General features: G+C 34.0%; 1 protein-coding gene across 1 annotated transcript in view; it reads right to left on the bottom strand.

Annotated features, from left to right (window-relative positions):
* CALCR (calcitonin receptor) overlaps positions 1-16744 on the bottom strand; it is a 69846-nt gene that overhangs the window by 41547 nt on the left and 11555 nt on the right. Inside the window, exons 4-6 of the mRNA XM_012450900.1 lie at positions 12964-13076; positions 8792-8883; positions 717-843 (exon numbers count right to left, since the gene is read on the bottom strand). Coding sequence (XP_012306323.1) covers positions 717-843; positions 8792-8883; positions 12964-13076 — 332 coding nt within the window. The remainder of the gene's footprint in view (positions 1-716; positions 844-8791; positions 8884-12963; positions 13077-16744) is intronic.

Raw genomic sequence — 16744 nt, 5'->3', positions numbered from 1 at the left:
ACAGGGGATGAAGGCAGCAAACCACATTGCCATGTATGTACCTATGCAACAATCCTGCATGTTCTGCACACGTACCCCGGAACCTAAAGTGCTCTCTCTCTCTCTCTCTTTCTCTCTCTCTCTCTCTATATATATATATATATATATATATTATATTATTGGTTAGTCTTAGAAATGCATGATTTTTTTTTTTTCCCCGAGACGGAGTTTCGCTCTTGTTACCCAGGCTGGAGTGCAATGGCGCGATCTCGGCTCACCGCAACCTCCGCCTCCTGGGTTCAGGCAATTCTCCTGCCTCAGCCTCCTGAGTAGCTGGGATTACAGGCACGCACCACCGTGCCCAGCTAATTTTTTGTATTAGTAGAGACGGGGTTTCACCATGTTGACCAGGATGGTCTCGATCTCTTGACCTCGTGATCCACCCGCCTCAGCCTCCCAAAGTGCTGGGATTACAGGCTTGAGCCACCGTGCCCGGCCCAGAAATGCATGATTTTTTATGATTCTTATTTGCTTATGATTCAATGATTTTCAGTTCTTTACTAGAGCATGTAATAATTTCTTCCAAAAACCATGTAGAAATGATATGCCTCATGAAATGCAAAACTTGACTGTAGAAGTAAATATGATTACACATGTAAACGGCTGCTTAAGTTTAACTATTTACAAGTACTATATCCTTTAAAATAAAAATAAAAACAAAACTATTCAGTACTTACCGGGTCCCTTCTCACGAGCTCTCCATTGGGCACTACTTCAACCAGATGGATGATGATAATCATAGAATTCAGAATGTAAGTAAGAAACATGTTCTTGTGCAGGGTTACCCTTTGGCAGCCAAGGCTCCTGGAAGAAAAAGTAACGTAAAGCATTAACCAGTGCCAAAATGTTGGAGTACTTGGAAAAAAACATTTTGGTAATGTTTTTCATATTTTCTTTAAAAACAGATGAGAGAACATAGAGAAAAAAGTAAGGCTGGTCTCGTCTTTCAGATTTATTACTACCTTTCTGCTTGATTTTTAAAAACACTTTTCCAATCATAGAAGCTCATAGTGTTCAGTCCTCAGGGTGACTTCATACAACAACTGAAAGAGTAGGTGATAAAATCACTTTTAATTATAACAAATGTAAAATTAGTTAACAGAAGGACTCTTAGATTAGAAACCATTAGGGTTTGGAGTGTGCTTCAAATGAAAAGCATACTGTTTATTGTTGCAACCAGGCAGAAAATATGTGGCCAGTGGGGTCACAGAGCATGAAGTCAGAACCGAGGCTACCTGTGACAAGGTACTGAATCTACGTCCTTGAGCCATTACATACACCCGCTTCACGTCTCCTGGCATTCTTCTCTTTCACTATTTCTTTTAACATCTTAGATCTTATATTCCAACTAGAGTAATCACTGTAGTTCCTCTTTTCCAACCCTCCTGATGGTGGAGCTCAGACACAGGCAGAGAATTCTTAATAGGCTCAAATGAAGTTTCATTATGAGGCATGTTGTGATTTGGATCCAATGAGAGCTATCCAAATGCTGCTGCTTCTTGGCAGAGTCATTCCCCACTTTTGGGTATTAAGCAATTTGGTGGGGCTTTTATTATTTTCTCCTCCAGTTCATAAACTTGTACATATGTGTTGGTGTGAATGTTCACATAAACAAACATTAATTTGAATGTCCTATTTCATTTTTTGATGCAATGGAGAGAGCCTATGTCATGGCTATAACAAATTTGCAGTGATTATTCTAAACAAATGAAAATCTTATATTTACGATATTTGACAATGCAAAAAATATTAGTATAGTGTCATTCACCATGTGAAAGCTTAAAATATGCGGTTAATGATACTAACGACTCATCGCACTATTCCTAAAAAAATCTTCATGGAATAAAGTTAGAAATGAAGAATTTTGAAAAGGAAATTCTGGGGAAAGATGACATACAAAATAGCCTGGGTTTACTTACAATGCATTCCTATATTTCCAGTTCTAAGGAAAAACAGTTGTCAATTACCTGTGGTAAAAAGCAAATTTAAGTAATAAAGGCAGCTGTTAGAGGATATTTTAACTATTATAGGTACAGCTTTTGACTTTTTGGGAAGCACAAATGGTAAATTATTAATAAATAATATTTTTAAAAATTTAACTTGTTAAGCAGGGATGGGATGTAGAATTTACATCCATGAGGCAGGCTCTGATAAAGATAGGATTCAGAGAAGAGCTTTCTCTCACACACACACTTCTATGGACTACTCTATTCAGCAGTACAGAAGTCTGTTAAATAAATCAAACCCAAATGGTTTTATCATAACATCAAAGGTGCGTTTCAAATTTAAATTTCAACAAAAAATTATTTATGTGAAACATCATGCTCATTTATACTGCATAAATGCCCATCTTGTGACTGCTGCAGTCAGCACAGTTGAATCTGTGACCTGCCATCTTTCATACAGTCACAAGAGCAATTTATAATTCTCACTGGAAGTTAATTATGGGATTCATTATTTAATTCAGCCTGGCTTAGACCAGTGATAATTGACATTATCTAGAACTAAAGAGTATGAATGAACATATCATACAGCGATGTTATTTTTATGCCTGGTTTTCTTCTGACTGGGGAGAGTTCAATATTCTGCTGTTGTGCATTAGCTTAAATAACTTCATTAACTTTGTTCTCCTGTGTAAACCCAAACCACCCTGAATAAAATATATTTCCTCCACCTCCAGCTTACTCTCTGGTGTCCCTGCTTTACTTTTCTCTTTACTTTTCTTCTTAACACTCACCACCTTCTGACACAGTATATATTTATTTATTGCCTGTTAGTCTCTCCTTTTCTCCCACTAAAATGCAAGTGCTAAAGGAATTTACATACCTAGAACACTGTTTGACACATCATTGGGCTTAATAGTCATTTTTTGAATTTAAAAATATAATTAAGAAAAATTTCCTGTTTTGAGCCATGATCACTAAGCAACTTTCCAGTACATCAAATAATTACATTAAATGCTAAATAATTTCCTTCTTTATACTTCATATCGTACTGAACATTTGCCAAATTCTTCAGTTTCATATTAACTAGCTAATATGGAACATTATCCTATTGTTCAACACTAGCTGAAAATAAACATATTGTATAGTATATATACATACAAACAGTATATATAGTTATAGTATATATAAAGTACAGTATATATAAAGATACAGTATACATAAATATATAAAGATATAGTGTATATAGATATAGTATATATAAAGAATACTGTATATATATATAATCGTATATATTTTTTCGTTGAAATATAGAGAAAATGATAGTTTAAAACTAGATAAGTTGCTAGCCTCCAAAGAAGTATTACTAATACATGAGTTTCTGTTTTTTGAAAGTTTTAATATAATTTTTGCTCATTGAGTTTTAAAATTTTTATTATACTTACTTGATGACATTTACAGTCATCTTTTTGAAGTGAGTCAAAGGTACTGCAAATTTTTCAAAATTCATTCAAGAATCCAAAATATATTATTGTGTACTCGCTATGATCCGGAGCTGGTAGACATCAGGAAGATAACAGAGGACAGGGACCTTATATACTATGCCATTTTTTTTTTTTTTTTGCTTTTACTGTGATAATTGTTCTGAAGAAGAGGTATGGGATGCTAGAGAGAATTAACTGAACTTAACATTAAAAATCCTCAGCAAATATCATGTCACTTAAATGAACATGAGAGAAGCTGATAACATTTTCTGTCAGATCTGAGACATCTTAGGTAGAAATAGCACCAACTTGACACTAGCTATATTCTATTCCCTTGATAAAAAAACAAACAAACAGGCATTTAGATGGACAGAACATTGCTTATTATTTGAGTGATGGGAAATCGTAAGTACCATAAATTCTCCAATAGTGGGAGGATGAGACAACATAATCTACTTCTACAACATAATCTACCAATCAAGGTGTCATTCAAATATGAGGAAGAGATAATGATTTACTTGGGTATGAATCTCAAGATGTCATATTTTAAGGTTAAAACAGAAAGTCATTTTCATGGTTATAGCTTATCTGGTGTAAATCTTTCAACTGAGGAATTTGTTTCAAGTTATTAGTACCCTATGTGTGTGTGAGTGTGTGCTTTTTGGGAGCCTGTAGTTTTATAAGATAGCATTTAATTTTGGTCTTGAGCTTTGCTGATTGTGTAAATCAATTTGATATCACAGGGTGAGGAAGAGCAGTATTTTCTCCTATGTAAGACAGTGTAATTATAGTCACATTCAAAGCAAAGAAAGAAAGTAGCAAAAAGAAAACAAGTAAAAGTTGTTGTGAAGTTACTGATGCATGGGAAAATATGAATTAGGAATCATTTCTGTAATTGGTACAAGCCCATCTTATCTTCTAGTGTAACATTAAGTTTTCATTGACCTAGAGATAATATGTTATTCATGATGAACATGAGAACTGAGAGGAAGAGAGGAAGTAATGTGAAATGGATTGCATTAAAACTCCTGGAAAAATTCAAAATACATTATATTATGTATCTTCCCTATTTGACAAGGACTTTATCCTTTTGATTTAGCACAAAATCCTTATCTTTAATAAATTATCTTTCAATAAAAATTCTTGCTTTTCCCATTACTACTGTTCTGTGGGTGAAGAGTATGCTGTGGTATCATCAACAGTTATCTTTGGTGTCTGTCCTGCCACTGGTGAGTTGGAAGAAAGGAGGCCATCTTTGATACCATTGATTTCATGGTTTTCTTGGAGCAACAGGAAGGTAGCCAGAGATGTAAAATGGTGGTGGATACTACACAAGATAAAGATTCATATATCCACCCAATATGTAGAGGTGATATAGAACAAAAAGAATACCTAGTAAGTAGTAGAGAAATCAGTCTTCCTTCAGGATGACCCACTGGAAGCCACCTTTGTTGACCTTCATGATTACCTTTTTGTCAATGTGGCCAATGTAATGTACTGTAGACAATAATATGAAGAGACTGTCTTCCAACCTATATTTCTATCAACTTTCAGGCAAGAAAAATGAATATTTAAAATGCCAATCAGAAAGGCATGGGTAACAGTCAGTCAAAATAAATGCTAATGAATGGTCTGTTATGCTTTTCATAAGATGATACAGTGAGAGGTTGAAGTATTAGGATTATTCCACAGAAAAGCAAATTGATAAATTGTAATTAAAATTTATGGGTAAGTGAATTTATTGGAAATTTGCTGAAAATTGTCAAGAACAAAGTTCAAATATAATGCCCACTATGTGTCTTTCTTAAACCAATCTTTCCTAAAAGTATCTTCATTTTAGCTCTCTTGCTGACACTTACTATCGGCATCTAGCAGTGAGAGATCTTGCTGAACTAATTTGATTTTTATATTTAATCTCTTTTCATATTATCACTCCGATTTTTTCTGCAAATGTTTTAAACTAAATACCATCCTAATAGTGCAGTCTTCTATCTTTAACTGATGTACCAGAAATGACCTGCATATCATCTTGAATATTATTTAAACTTTTGAACAGTTAAGATTTTTAATGCTGACTTTTCTGTGAATTAAACCTGATAATTTTTTTCCTACCTTTTCTCTTTCTCTTGGAAGAAGGTATAGAAGATAATTTTCTTCTATTAAAATGAAGACTTTGTATACATTTTTACATTAATTTTCCAGCAGCACAAGGAGCATGATTTCTGTTTGCTTTAAGGTTGCAGTTTACAATCTGCCCCCACACTCTCACGAGGGTTCAGTCAGAATCATTTTGCTTTGGGACTAACTGGAGTTGAGAAATATTCTGTTTTGACCATGTGCTGCACTTTTACACACCCATCGTCAAGAGCTTAATATAGAAATGATCATTGAAAAATATCCTTAATTTCTTTGCTGACTTGGCTCTGCCTTTTACTTTCCCCTGCATGCTCGGAATAAAATTACATTAAGATTAAAGGCATGCTTTAATAAATTAATTCTGAGTAATAGCCCAAATTTTTAGTGAAGTATTGGCAGTTCCAAAGCCTCCTGTATGATCAGTGACTTTAAATGGCTCTGCAGGCCTCCTTAGCCTGCTTTTTGAGGAGGACAGTGCCTTTTATAAGGCACTTTTAAGGAGTTCTGAGGGCTTTACAGTGAGATATCAGTGGAATGATTGATTATGAATGGGGCATCAGCTCTCAAAGTGGAGCTGGGTAACTTTTCACTCTGGTTTCATGAAAGTTTTATAAAATTGTTTGGGTTTGGCAAAATTACTCAGACCTGGGAATATAGAATTAAGCAAGGGAGTGATGATATTTTTTGTTCAGGTTGCACACAGATGATGCCATTTAAGTGCATAAATTATGAAACCTTCTATTGTAATGTGCAGTAAAGATCTTACAGGTGATGTAGAGTATTTGAAAATAAATTCTGGAACAAATTTGCTAATTCACAAAAAAATTCCAGTGATAGATCAGTATTATTTTCTACTTCCACAATCACTTTTAATGTTTCTGGAATTCAAATATAAAAAAAGATGAAAGGGTCAAGGACATAGTTGTTAAATTTTAAGAAAACAGATGCCCTTGATATTTTTAGTTTGGGTAAGGTTTAAGATATGATTGAAAACAAGTATAAAAATTTTATAGCTTTTTTGGGTTTAAGTATTTGGCATCTCAGTATGCGTCTCTTGTGTCTGCTCTGAAGAACCAGCTATTTCAGTTTATTTCTTCTCATTATTAGACTCAGATGATAAATCAGTAAGACTTGTTTTTCTTCTCCAGATTTAAGTTGCTGTTTCATGGGTTCTTAGAACTGAGAGACAGTAGGGCAAAGCTGGGTGATTTCTAGGCAATCTGCCCCACACTCTCTCAATGGTTCAATCAGAATCATTTTGCTTTGGAACTAACTGGAGTTGAGAAATTTTCTACTTTGCCCATGTGCTGCACTTTTACACACCCGTCTTCAATATAGCTTGATATATAAATGATCATTGAAAAATATTCTTAATTTCTTCACTGATTTGGCTCTTACATCTCCTCACTTATTTAAGTGACTGGAGAAATAAGGAACTAAAAAATAACCTTTTGACATTATTACCTTTAAAGTCCTGACTACAATTAGTTGCATGATTACAAATTTAGGGAATTTTTCTTTCAATTTTTTATGATTATATTTAAAAAATTTTAAAAATATACTTTAGTGGCATATCTTAAAAGTTGTTTGAGAACCATGATGATGTATTTGTTTGCCCTAATAAAGTGCAACTGAAAAATGAAGATATTCCAAGATTAATCATGTTATGTGATTACTGTATTCTGATCATTATCACTGAAAGTACTCTTCTATTCTAATTTGAGTAATTAATACTTCATGTCTGTTTACTTTGTTTATCAGTCTTTCTCCCGTTAAATCATTTATGGAAAGAGCTCATTGTCTGTTTGCTTATGCTATCATTTGCTATTCAGTTGAAAAATTACTATTCAATTCTATTGCTTAGTCCATATAAGAATCTTGACTAAGATACAGACAAAGATTGAAAAATGATGAAGGAAAAAAGCATAGCACTTGTGCTAAGGATGTATTTACAGGTGATTATTCTCCCCTTGGTTTAACTTTCCTTAGTATTATCCTGACAATATTTTAACAAAAATCAAATTAAGATTCTATTATTCTGTTTTTTAAATTTATTTTTTTATTGAAGTTAAGTATAGATGTATAGTTTACCATCTTTACCATTTTAAGTATATAGTTTAGTAGTGATAAATACATATATATTCTCCCCCCCATTCTATATGTGAATCACTGTACATTTAATCACATATCGCATTTTTTAAGTGTGGATGATTGTTTGTCATCTGAGTCTACAAAAGGGCTTTTGTTTATCATTTCTATGATACTACCATGACTATCATTGCTTCTAATAATAACTATAATAACAATAATAATGATATCAAACACATATTTCACTTATGTGTCAGACATGAATCCAGACACCTTACATGTATTATTTCATTTTTATCCAATTTACTTCAGTTTCTGACATATTTACTGAAATGTAGTGTGTCTAGAAAAAATACACATGTGGCTTACTCTGAATCTACATTTGTGAATATACTTCAGAAAACCAGCTTAGGACAATGTTATGACTGCTTTATTTTCACTAGGATTTATTGTGATGAAAGCATATATAACAGTTTCTAACTTAAATGTACCATTACCTGTAAATATCCTATTTTATATTCACCTAAGATGACAAGATAAAGTATTCAAGTTGTTCCTTGTGTGTTTTTTCATATTTTGCTTTCTAGCATAATTGTGTACCATAAAACCTAAAGAAAAGCATTATTTAAATTAGGTTTTGCAGAAACATGCTCTGATATGCTTGCTTATTCCTTAGTTTTACAAATGCTAGCAAGTAATAATTAAGCAGGGTATATGTCGATTTGTGGCTATGGTCTCTAAAAATTAGAGTGGGGGTAAAAGAAGGTGGAATATCCTCTCCTCCACCCTCAACAGAAACTTACCCATAGTAAAAGGAACCTTTACCATATTACAACAGTGTGCTTATAGGTTCACAGGACTGTCTTATTTTGGGAAGCCTTGAGGCATAGTGCTTTTGGAAATGATATAAATTTATCCTGTTCTCCCCCAAAAAAGGGTTAAAAAATTCATTTCATTTTTCTTACTACTTCATGAGTCCTAATATTGCATATTGCTTGTAATTTGCTGAAGACCCTTCCCCACCTCCACCTTGCAGAATTCACCATTTATTTCTGTAATTTTAAGGAGGAAATAAAGAGCAGATGTTGTAAGTGTACTTACTTGAAAAACACGAAAATCCCCAGGGAAATCACTAAGGTGAAAATTGATAAAGAATGACCCACGATAGCCAAATAGTACAGGACGAATGCATTCTGGACAACAAAAAGTAAAAACACAAAAAAAATTAATGAATGATTTATCAGAGAGAAAATTGTTTCTATTTCTAAATATGTGTAAATCAACAAATGTTTTCCTCCTTTTAAAAACCTACTACAATTGTAACAAATATTTCAGAGAATGAAATTATGTTTATCTTTATTCATGTTATGAAAATAAATTGTGATTTTCAAAGAATAATGACCCTTGAGATTCAAAAATATATTTCAGAAGTAGTTTTTTCTTTCCTTTTTTTTTTATTATGCACTAAGTTCTGGGGTACATATGCAGACCTTGCAGGATTGTTACATAGGTATACACATGCCAGGACGGTTTGCGGCATCCATCCCCACCATCACCTACATTAGGTATTTCTCCTAATGTTATCCCTCCCCAATCCCCCCACTCTCTGCTCTTCCTCCCCTGGCCCCCCTCACCCCCAACAGGCCCCAGTGTGTGATGTTTCCCTCCCTGTGTCCATGTGTTCTCATTGTTCAACAACCACTTATGAGTGAGAACATGTGATGTTTGGTTTTCTGTTCTTGTGTCAGTTTGCTGAGAATGATGGTTTCCAGATTCATCCATGTCCCTGCAAAGGACATGAACTCATCCTCTTTTGTGGCTGCATAGTAGTCCATGGTATTTATGTGCCACATTTTCTTTATCTAGTCTATCATTGATGGGCATTTGGATTGGTTCCAAGTCTTTTCTATTGTAAACAGTGCTGCAGTGAACATATATGTGCATGTGTGTTTATAATAGAACAATTTATAATCCTTTGGGTATATACTCAGTAATAGGATTGCTGGATCAAATGGTATTTCTAGTTCTAGATCCTTGAGGAATTCCCATACTGTCTTCCACAATGGTTGAACTAATTTACACTGCCACCAACAGTGTAAAAGCATTCCTATTTCTCCACATCTTCTCCAGCATCTGTTGTCTCCAGATTTTTTAATGATCACCTTTCTAACTGGCGTGAGGTGGTATCTCAATGTGGTTTTGATTTTCATTTCTCTAATGACCAGTGATGATGAGCATGAAGTAGTTTTAAATGCATTAAAAATTATCATGTCAATTTCAATAATAATATAAAGTTCCTTGAGATTATTCAAAAATATATTTCAGAAGTAGTTTTAAGTGCATTAAAAATTATCATCCCTAAGCCCAGTAAACAATCCTGGTAGGTTTTAACTTCTGGAATCTTTTAGACAGTGGATGCCTAATTTTATACCACAGAACTGGCAGAATAATAATCCACTTTCCAAACTGTCCTGACTGTCAGTATATATAGAGGGTGCAGAGACTGTGGAGGCTGGTTTCTGTGCCTTTGTTTAAAATGATATCATTAGTATTTAGTTGGTTGAAGCTGAAACCTTTCCCCTTGGCAGCCATTTGATAGTTCTCTTTTTCACAATCATGGTTAATTTTATTTATTCTCCTATAACATTATGTTGGCTTGGAAGAATGTCTTCATAAAATGCGTGATGTCATACCATCTTTTTCCTAGTCATCACAATCTTTCCTTTCCTTATAATATAATTTTATCACAGAGAAAGGAGAGATTGATCCAGTCACCCATCTCTCTCTGTCTTCTCTCTCTGTTTCTCTTTGTCTGTTTCTATGTTTTTGGTCTTCTTTCTCTCTCTCTCTTACTCTCATTCTATTTTGACACTAGCCTTTACATTTTTTATTATTTAGCCAATCTCATCAGTTATAATTGAAGTAGACTTGAATCTATAGCAACTAGGGATTTTGTTTTCACTTGCTGTTTTTCTTAGTGAAGCATAATTTGTGTATTATTTTGTAGCTGTACTTGAATCTCTTGACTTTTGGTCTTAAGTTCCTTCCACAGTTTGTTGGGTCTTGGTATGAATGCAAATGTAGTGTAGATAAGTTGAATAACTTTTATGAAGTTCTTTGACTTCCTGGAATAAATGTGGCATTTATATGTCCTTGAATATTTGATTCTTGTCAACTTCCTTAGGAAGAGTCACTAATTCTGCTAAAATGCATTCGAACTGTTCAGAGCCCTTTGTTGATTATGTGCATTATTGCTGTCCTAAAATGAACATTCCTTTTCTAGACCTTAAAATTTTTAAATAGATTAATTAGCTTCTCCTAAGTTGTGCCTATTGCATCATTTGACCAGACATTCCATATTTTTTGGCATTTTCATTGTTGATACCATTCTCCTAATAGCACTTTTTACCCTTTAAGGGAATGTTAATAAAGTTAGAATAGTTGGTTTATAATTGGAGCTGATAAAATCTTGAGATATCTTTCTTGGGAGGAATTTAGGAATCTTAAAAAAAGAATACAGACACACATACAAACATTCACCTCCTATCTTTTCTCCCAGTAATTCATCTTCTGACTATTTTTCTAAGTTCACTAGTAGACAATATCAGGAGTGGCATTTTCTAAAAGTTCTTATTTCAAAATAGTTTGCTATGTAGAACAGTCTTTCCCCTTAAAATACTGTTTTTAATTTGGATATATATCTGCACCCCCTCTTCTGTCTTTAAAAAATCTTTGCAGACTTTATTTCTAAGAAAAATGTATATAACTTAATTCATATTTTTAATTGCTTCCGGAGTACTCCTTTTAAAAATATTTGTTTTTCTGAAATACAGTTGTCTAAATGTATAAGATTAAATCAGCAACTCATAATAGTTGCCATATTTGTGTCATTCTCAAGGTTGAGTTTTTTTAAAAATGAATTCTAAGTTGGTTTCTTCAAATTTTAATGTGACTATATTTATATAGAAGATTTGTGGAAAGCATTTTGATCATTATATTAGGTGCCTAGAGAGGAGCATTTCTTCTTTAAATTATTTCCTTCTTAGATGTGGCCAGTGTGTGTTAGAAGGCCATTGACAGCACTAAGAATGATTTTGACTTGCACTATTTTCAATCATTCAGTTAACGTGATTATAATTTTTTTCTGTAACATCATAATCATTACTCATTTGGAAAATTCCCTACTCTGTGATATAGCTTATTAATCAGACTTTTTTAACAGCTCTCCATTAGGGTGTAGATACATATCTGATTCTCAGGGTGACTAAACCATTTGTAAAGAGATAACTGGCTGTGGTGCCCTTAGCCTGTGCTTGTGATGAGGTGTCCCTCCTATTCAACTGGTCTCTAAGCTATTTGTTCATTTGTTTTTGTTATTTGTTTTGTTTTTAATAAAAGAAAACTTTTCTGCACCCTGAAAGCATCTGAATAACAGACAAAAGCACTTAGCTTTCAACTGAATAATTATTTAGTATATAAGCCTATCTTTGAAGGAAACAGTAGATTTATGTTAAAGTCAGCTGGGTTGCTTAGAAACACCCTGCACAACTAAACATTGACCAACTGCAACTCCCAGATCTGTGGGGTGAGAAGGCTGGTTGTAGACTTAGTGAACTTTTCAGATTTTTGATGCATCTGAGGAAGAAAGAGTATCTATTCTCTGCCCCCCATTTTCTTAGATGAATTTTTCTAAGCAGAGATAATATTCAAAATATTTAACAGCCAGTAAAATGCAAATTCTAACAAATAAGAATGAACTTTCACTGAAAATGATCTAAACAGCCATACCTGTATCAATGGGCTGATGAGATGCTCCACTTTAGGAGTTCTTTCTATGCCTTATAGTAAAAACTAAGGTCATGGCCAAAACAAGGGAAGCATGTTATTTATGACTTGTGGAAAAATCTGTAGTTTTGAAACTCTTCTAAGAATAGAGGATGCTAGAGAGTCCGTTGAAATGTTGTTTACTTTCTGGCATCATTGGGAATCCTTTCATCTGTTCTATGGACACTTATCCCCCTGCCATAAATGGTCGGATTCTGTATGCTCACAGAACTTCAATTGACTCTTAATTCTGAGTACCAACCAAGATGCGAAATGTCATTTTCGCTGATGCTACTCTAGAGATTCCCTAAAATTTACCAATTATCATATGATTTCCTTCCACAAAATCCGTTGACTTCTTGGTAGCAGATATTTTACAGTTATGCATTCATTTCTTTGTACAAATAATGACATTCTCACCTAATTGTGAAATGTGAAGTAGAACCTACCTGCAGTTTCTCAGGAGTGAAAGCATTGCACATAGTATAGTTGGACCAGGTTCGATTGTTTTCAGGATGTTTAAACCAAACACCTTTTTCATCACAGTATTTTGTAGCCTTTTCTGTTAATGAAACATAATAGTTATTACATTAATATCTCAAAATCCCAAGAAGGAAAAATAATAAAGCTTAAAAGCCATTCCAACATGTTAATCACTTTATAGAACTTTAATGTGAATATGTCACTAGAGACTACTACGAATCATGTATTATACAAAGTGTGTCAATATGCATTGTCTCATTTTATCTTTAGCAAAGCCATGCGAAATAGCCATTCCTATCTTCAATTTAAAAATTCAAAGCAGACAGTGAGAGGAGTCAAGGAGCTTGAAAAGCCACTGAGATTGAACCAGGATGATTTAGATCCAAAGACATGGATGGGTCAGACTACTCCAATATGAGTGCTACCTATATTCTACCTCATAATTTTTAAGAATTTTATATATATATATATATAAAATACTTGAAGTTCTGGGGTACATATGCAGATCTTGCAGGATTGTTATGTAGGTATACACATGCAATGGTGGTTTGCTGCATCCATCCCCCTATCACCTACATTAGGTATTTCTCCCAATGTTATCCCTCCCCAATCTCCCCACCCACAACTATCCCTCCCCTAGCGCCCCAGTCCCCAACAGACCCCAGTGTGTGATGATCCCCTCCCTGTGTCCATGTGTTCTCATTATTCAACACCCACCTATAAGTGAGAACATGCGGTGTTTGGTATTCTGTTCTTGTGTCAGTTTGCTGAGAATGATGGTTTCCAGATTCATCCATGTCCCTGCAAAGGACATGAATTCATCCTTTTTTTATGGCTGCATAGTATTCCATGGTATACATGTGCCACATTTTCTTTATCCAGTCTATCATTGATGGGCATTTGGATTGGCTCCAGGTCTTTGCTATTGTAAACAGTGCTGCAGTGAATATACATGTGCATGTGTCTTTATAATAGAACAATATATAATCCTTTGGGTATATACCCAGTAATAGGATTGCTGGGTCAAATGGTATTTCTATTTCTAGATCCTTGAGTAATTGCCACACTGTCTTCCACAATGGTTGAACTAATTTACACTGTCATCAACAGTGTAAAAGTGTTCCTGTTTCTCCACATCCTTTCTAGCATCTGTTGTCTCCAGATTTTTTAACGATTGCCTTTCTAACTGGCATGAGGTGGTGTCTCAATGTGGTTTTGATTTGCATTTCTCTAATGGCAAGGGATGATGAGCACCAAAAGCAATGGCAACAAAAGCCAAAACAGACAAATGGGATCTAATTAAACTTAAGAGGTTCTGCACCGCAAAAGAAACAATCATTAGCGTGAACTGGCAACCAACATAATGGGAACAAATTTTTTCAAGCTACCCATCTGACAAAGGGCTAATATCCAGAATCTAATCTACAAAGAACTAAAGCAAGTTTACAAGAGAAAAACAAACAGCCCATCAAAAAGTGGGCAAAGGATATGAACAGACACTTTTCAAAAGAAGATATTTATGCAGCTAACAAACATACGAAAAAAATACCTCGTAATTTTTAAGACATTAAAAAATTATAAAAAGACATTAAAAAGATTATAGATGGAAACTACTGGAGAAGAACAAGACCATACCTTTCTTTATTTATTTGCAATGTTTCTTCATTAGATTAACTGTATAAAACAGTAGTTTTTGGATCAAATGGCCAAATCTTCCCAATCCCATATAGTTAAATCAAATAGAACAAAGAAGTCCACAACTAAGGGATATGTCAAACGGTCATTTTTCTGCCTCTCAAGAGATTTCATTTGAATAATCTCTCTTCATCCCACAGAAAATGTATAGGAATCCAGGCTTTAGTTTTTACTATTTACTTATTAAAATACCTCATAGATGCTAGTTAATGAAATTCTTAACTCAGCTGGATTGGCATATTAAATGGGGGCCAGGCACTGTGCTGAACACTTAGCAGAATTATCTTCTTTAACGTTAATGATGACACTTTGAAGTGAATATTGTTTTCCCATTTTATATATAAGTAAATTTTCCTTCCCTAACTAGAAGGTAGTGAGGTCAGGAATCAAATCTGAGTCTATTTGATTCCAAATCTATTGCAGAGCTATTAAGCACTAATTAAACCTCTTATTTCTGTGGCAATGTATTAGGTGGTCAAAGAGAAGACAAGAGCCAAGCCCTTATTGTTAAGATGCAGATGTAGGTGAGAAAATAAGATGATGCAAATGGCACCTGGAAGTTGGATTTGGCATAGAAAGAAAAGATTACACTGGTTTGGCCCATTTTTTTTTTAATTGATGCTTAGCAAAGAGGAGGAAAGCCTGGCATCTTACCAGGCTTCTGGGGTTGCTCACTGAGGTTAACAGTTCTACTTAGACTAAAAATTTTCTGGAGGAAAAGGACAAGAAGACTTTCTTTGAACCCTGAGAAAGAACCTTTCCAAGTGCTTGCTTTGTGGTGCCTGCTGCTTCCCATCAGGCTTATTATTTTTTCAGTTATTTTTGTGTGATATATCCAGTGCTGGTTACAGTATGATAAAGCCTTGGTACTTTTTGAATTTTAATTTTTAAGGCAGTATATATGTATCAGTACAAAGTGAAGTTCCAAAATTGATAGAAATAATAAGTTCTCATGGGGATGACTCATGATCTCTTTGCTGAAATTCACACTAAAATATTAGGCCATGATAGCAACTGCTATAATTTTTAAAAATAACATTTGATAACTTACTATATGGCAGACCCTACATCAAGTGCTCTATCTTAAAAATAAGTAAGAAAACTTATTTTTTTGTTTTCTATATTTTGCTTTGTTCTGTATTTGCTTAATTATTAACTTAGTATGTATCTGAGATTCTGGGTAAAGTGCATGAGACTGGGAAATCACAACAATATATATTGGGAGTAAAAAGTGGTCAGAATGGTGAAATAATATTTATCAAGACATTATTACCAGTAGGATAAACACATTGTAAAACTAGTATATTGTTAGCAAACAACTGAAATGGCACTTAAATAAAGTTAGAATTTAGTTGAATTGTTGTCTAAAAAAATCCTCTCATTTGTATTATAATACTGGTCTACAGTATTCTAATTTGGAACTGGAAATCTCATAAGTGATCAAGGTTATCTATATTTCATTCCAGTGATGTAAAGAATTTTAGGTAATGTTGTTGGCAACAAGATAATATTTAAATTCTAACCTCTCAATTAGCCAAGCAACTGAAAGAAAAAATTATGTTGAATTAAATAATATAAAAATAATCAGCAAGTAAACATTAAAATGAATATACTGGCCAAATTTAATCTGAGTTATTCAGATATTCTTTAGTTCTTCAAAGCACCCATGCAATATGTTTATGGTCTGAGAGATCAAATAGCAACCCTAGATTGGCATAATATGCAGGGAGATTTTGCAAGTGTATTTGGAATCTTCACATCTTTGATAATTTCTCAGGGAAAATGTTTTTGAAGCATTTTTCTATGTTGACAAAGGCAAATATTGTTATACCTATAGATAATGCTTTTATAGATGGCTATTTTCTTTTTTAGCACAAGATGTGGAAGTCAAAATCATACGGTAATATTTGAAAAACACTGCCATAGTGTTTTGTTTTGTTTTTTTGTGGCAGAGTCTCACTCTGTCCCCAGGCTGGAGTGCAGTGGTGTGATCTCAGCTCACTACAGCTTCCACCTCCTGAGTTCAAGCAATTCTCCTGCCTCAGCCTCCTG

The sequence above is a fragment of the Aotus nancymaae genome, unplaced genomic scaffold (assembly GCF_030222135.1).
Source record: "Aotus nancymaae isolate 86718 unplaced genomic scaffold, 86718_ANA_hifiasm-v0.15.2.pri h1tg000025l, whole genome shotgun sequence".
In the NCBI taxonomy this organism is placed as follows: domain Eukaryota; kingdom Metazoa; phylum Chordata; class Mammalia; order Primates; family Aotidae; genus Aotus; species Aotus nancymaae.
The sequence above is the reverse complement of the archived record's forward strand: the minus strand, read 5'-3'. Positions and strand labels throughout refer to the sequence as shown.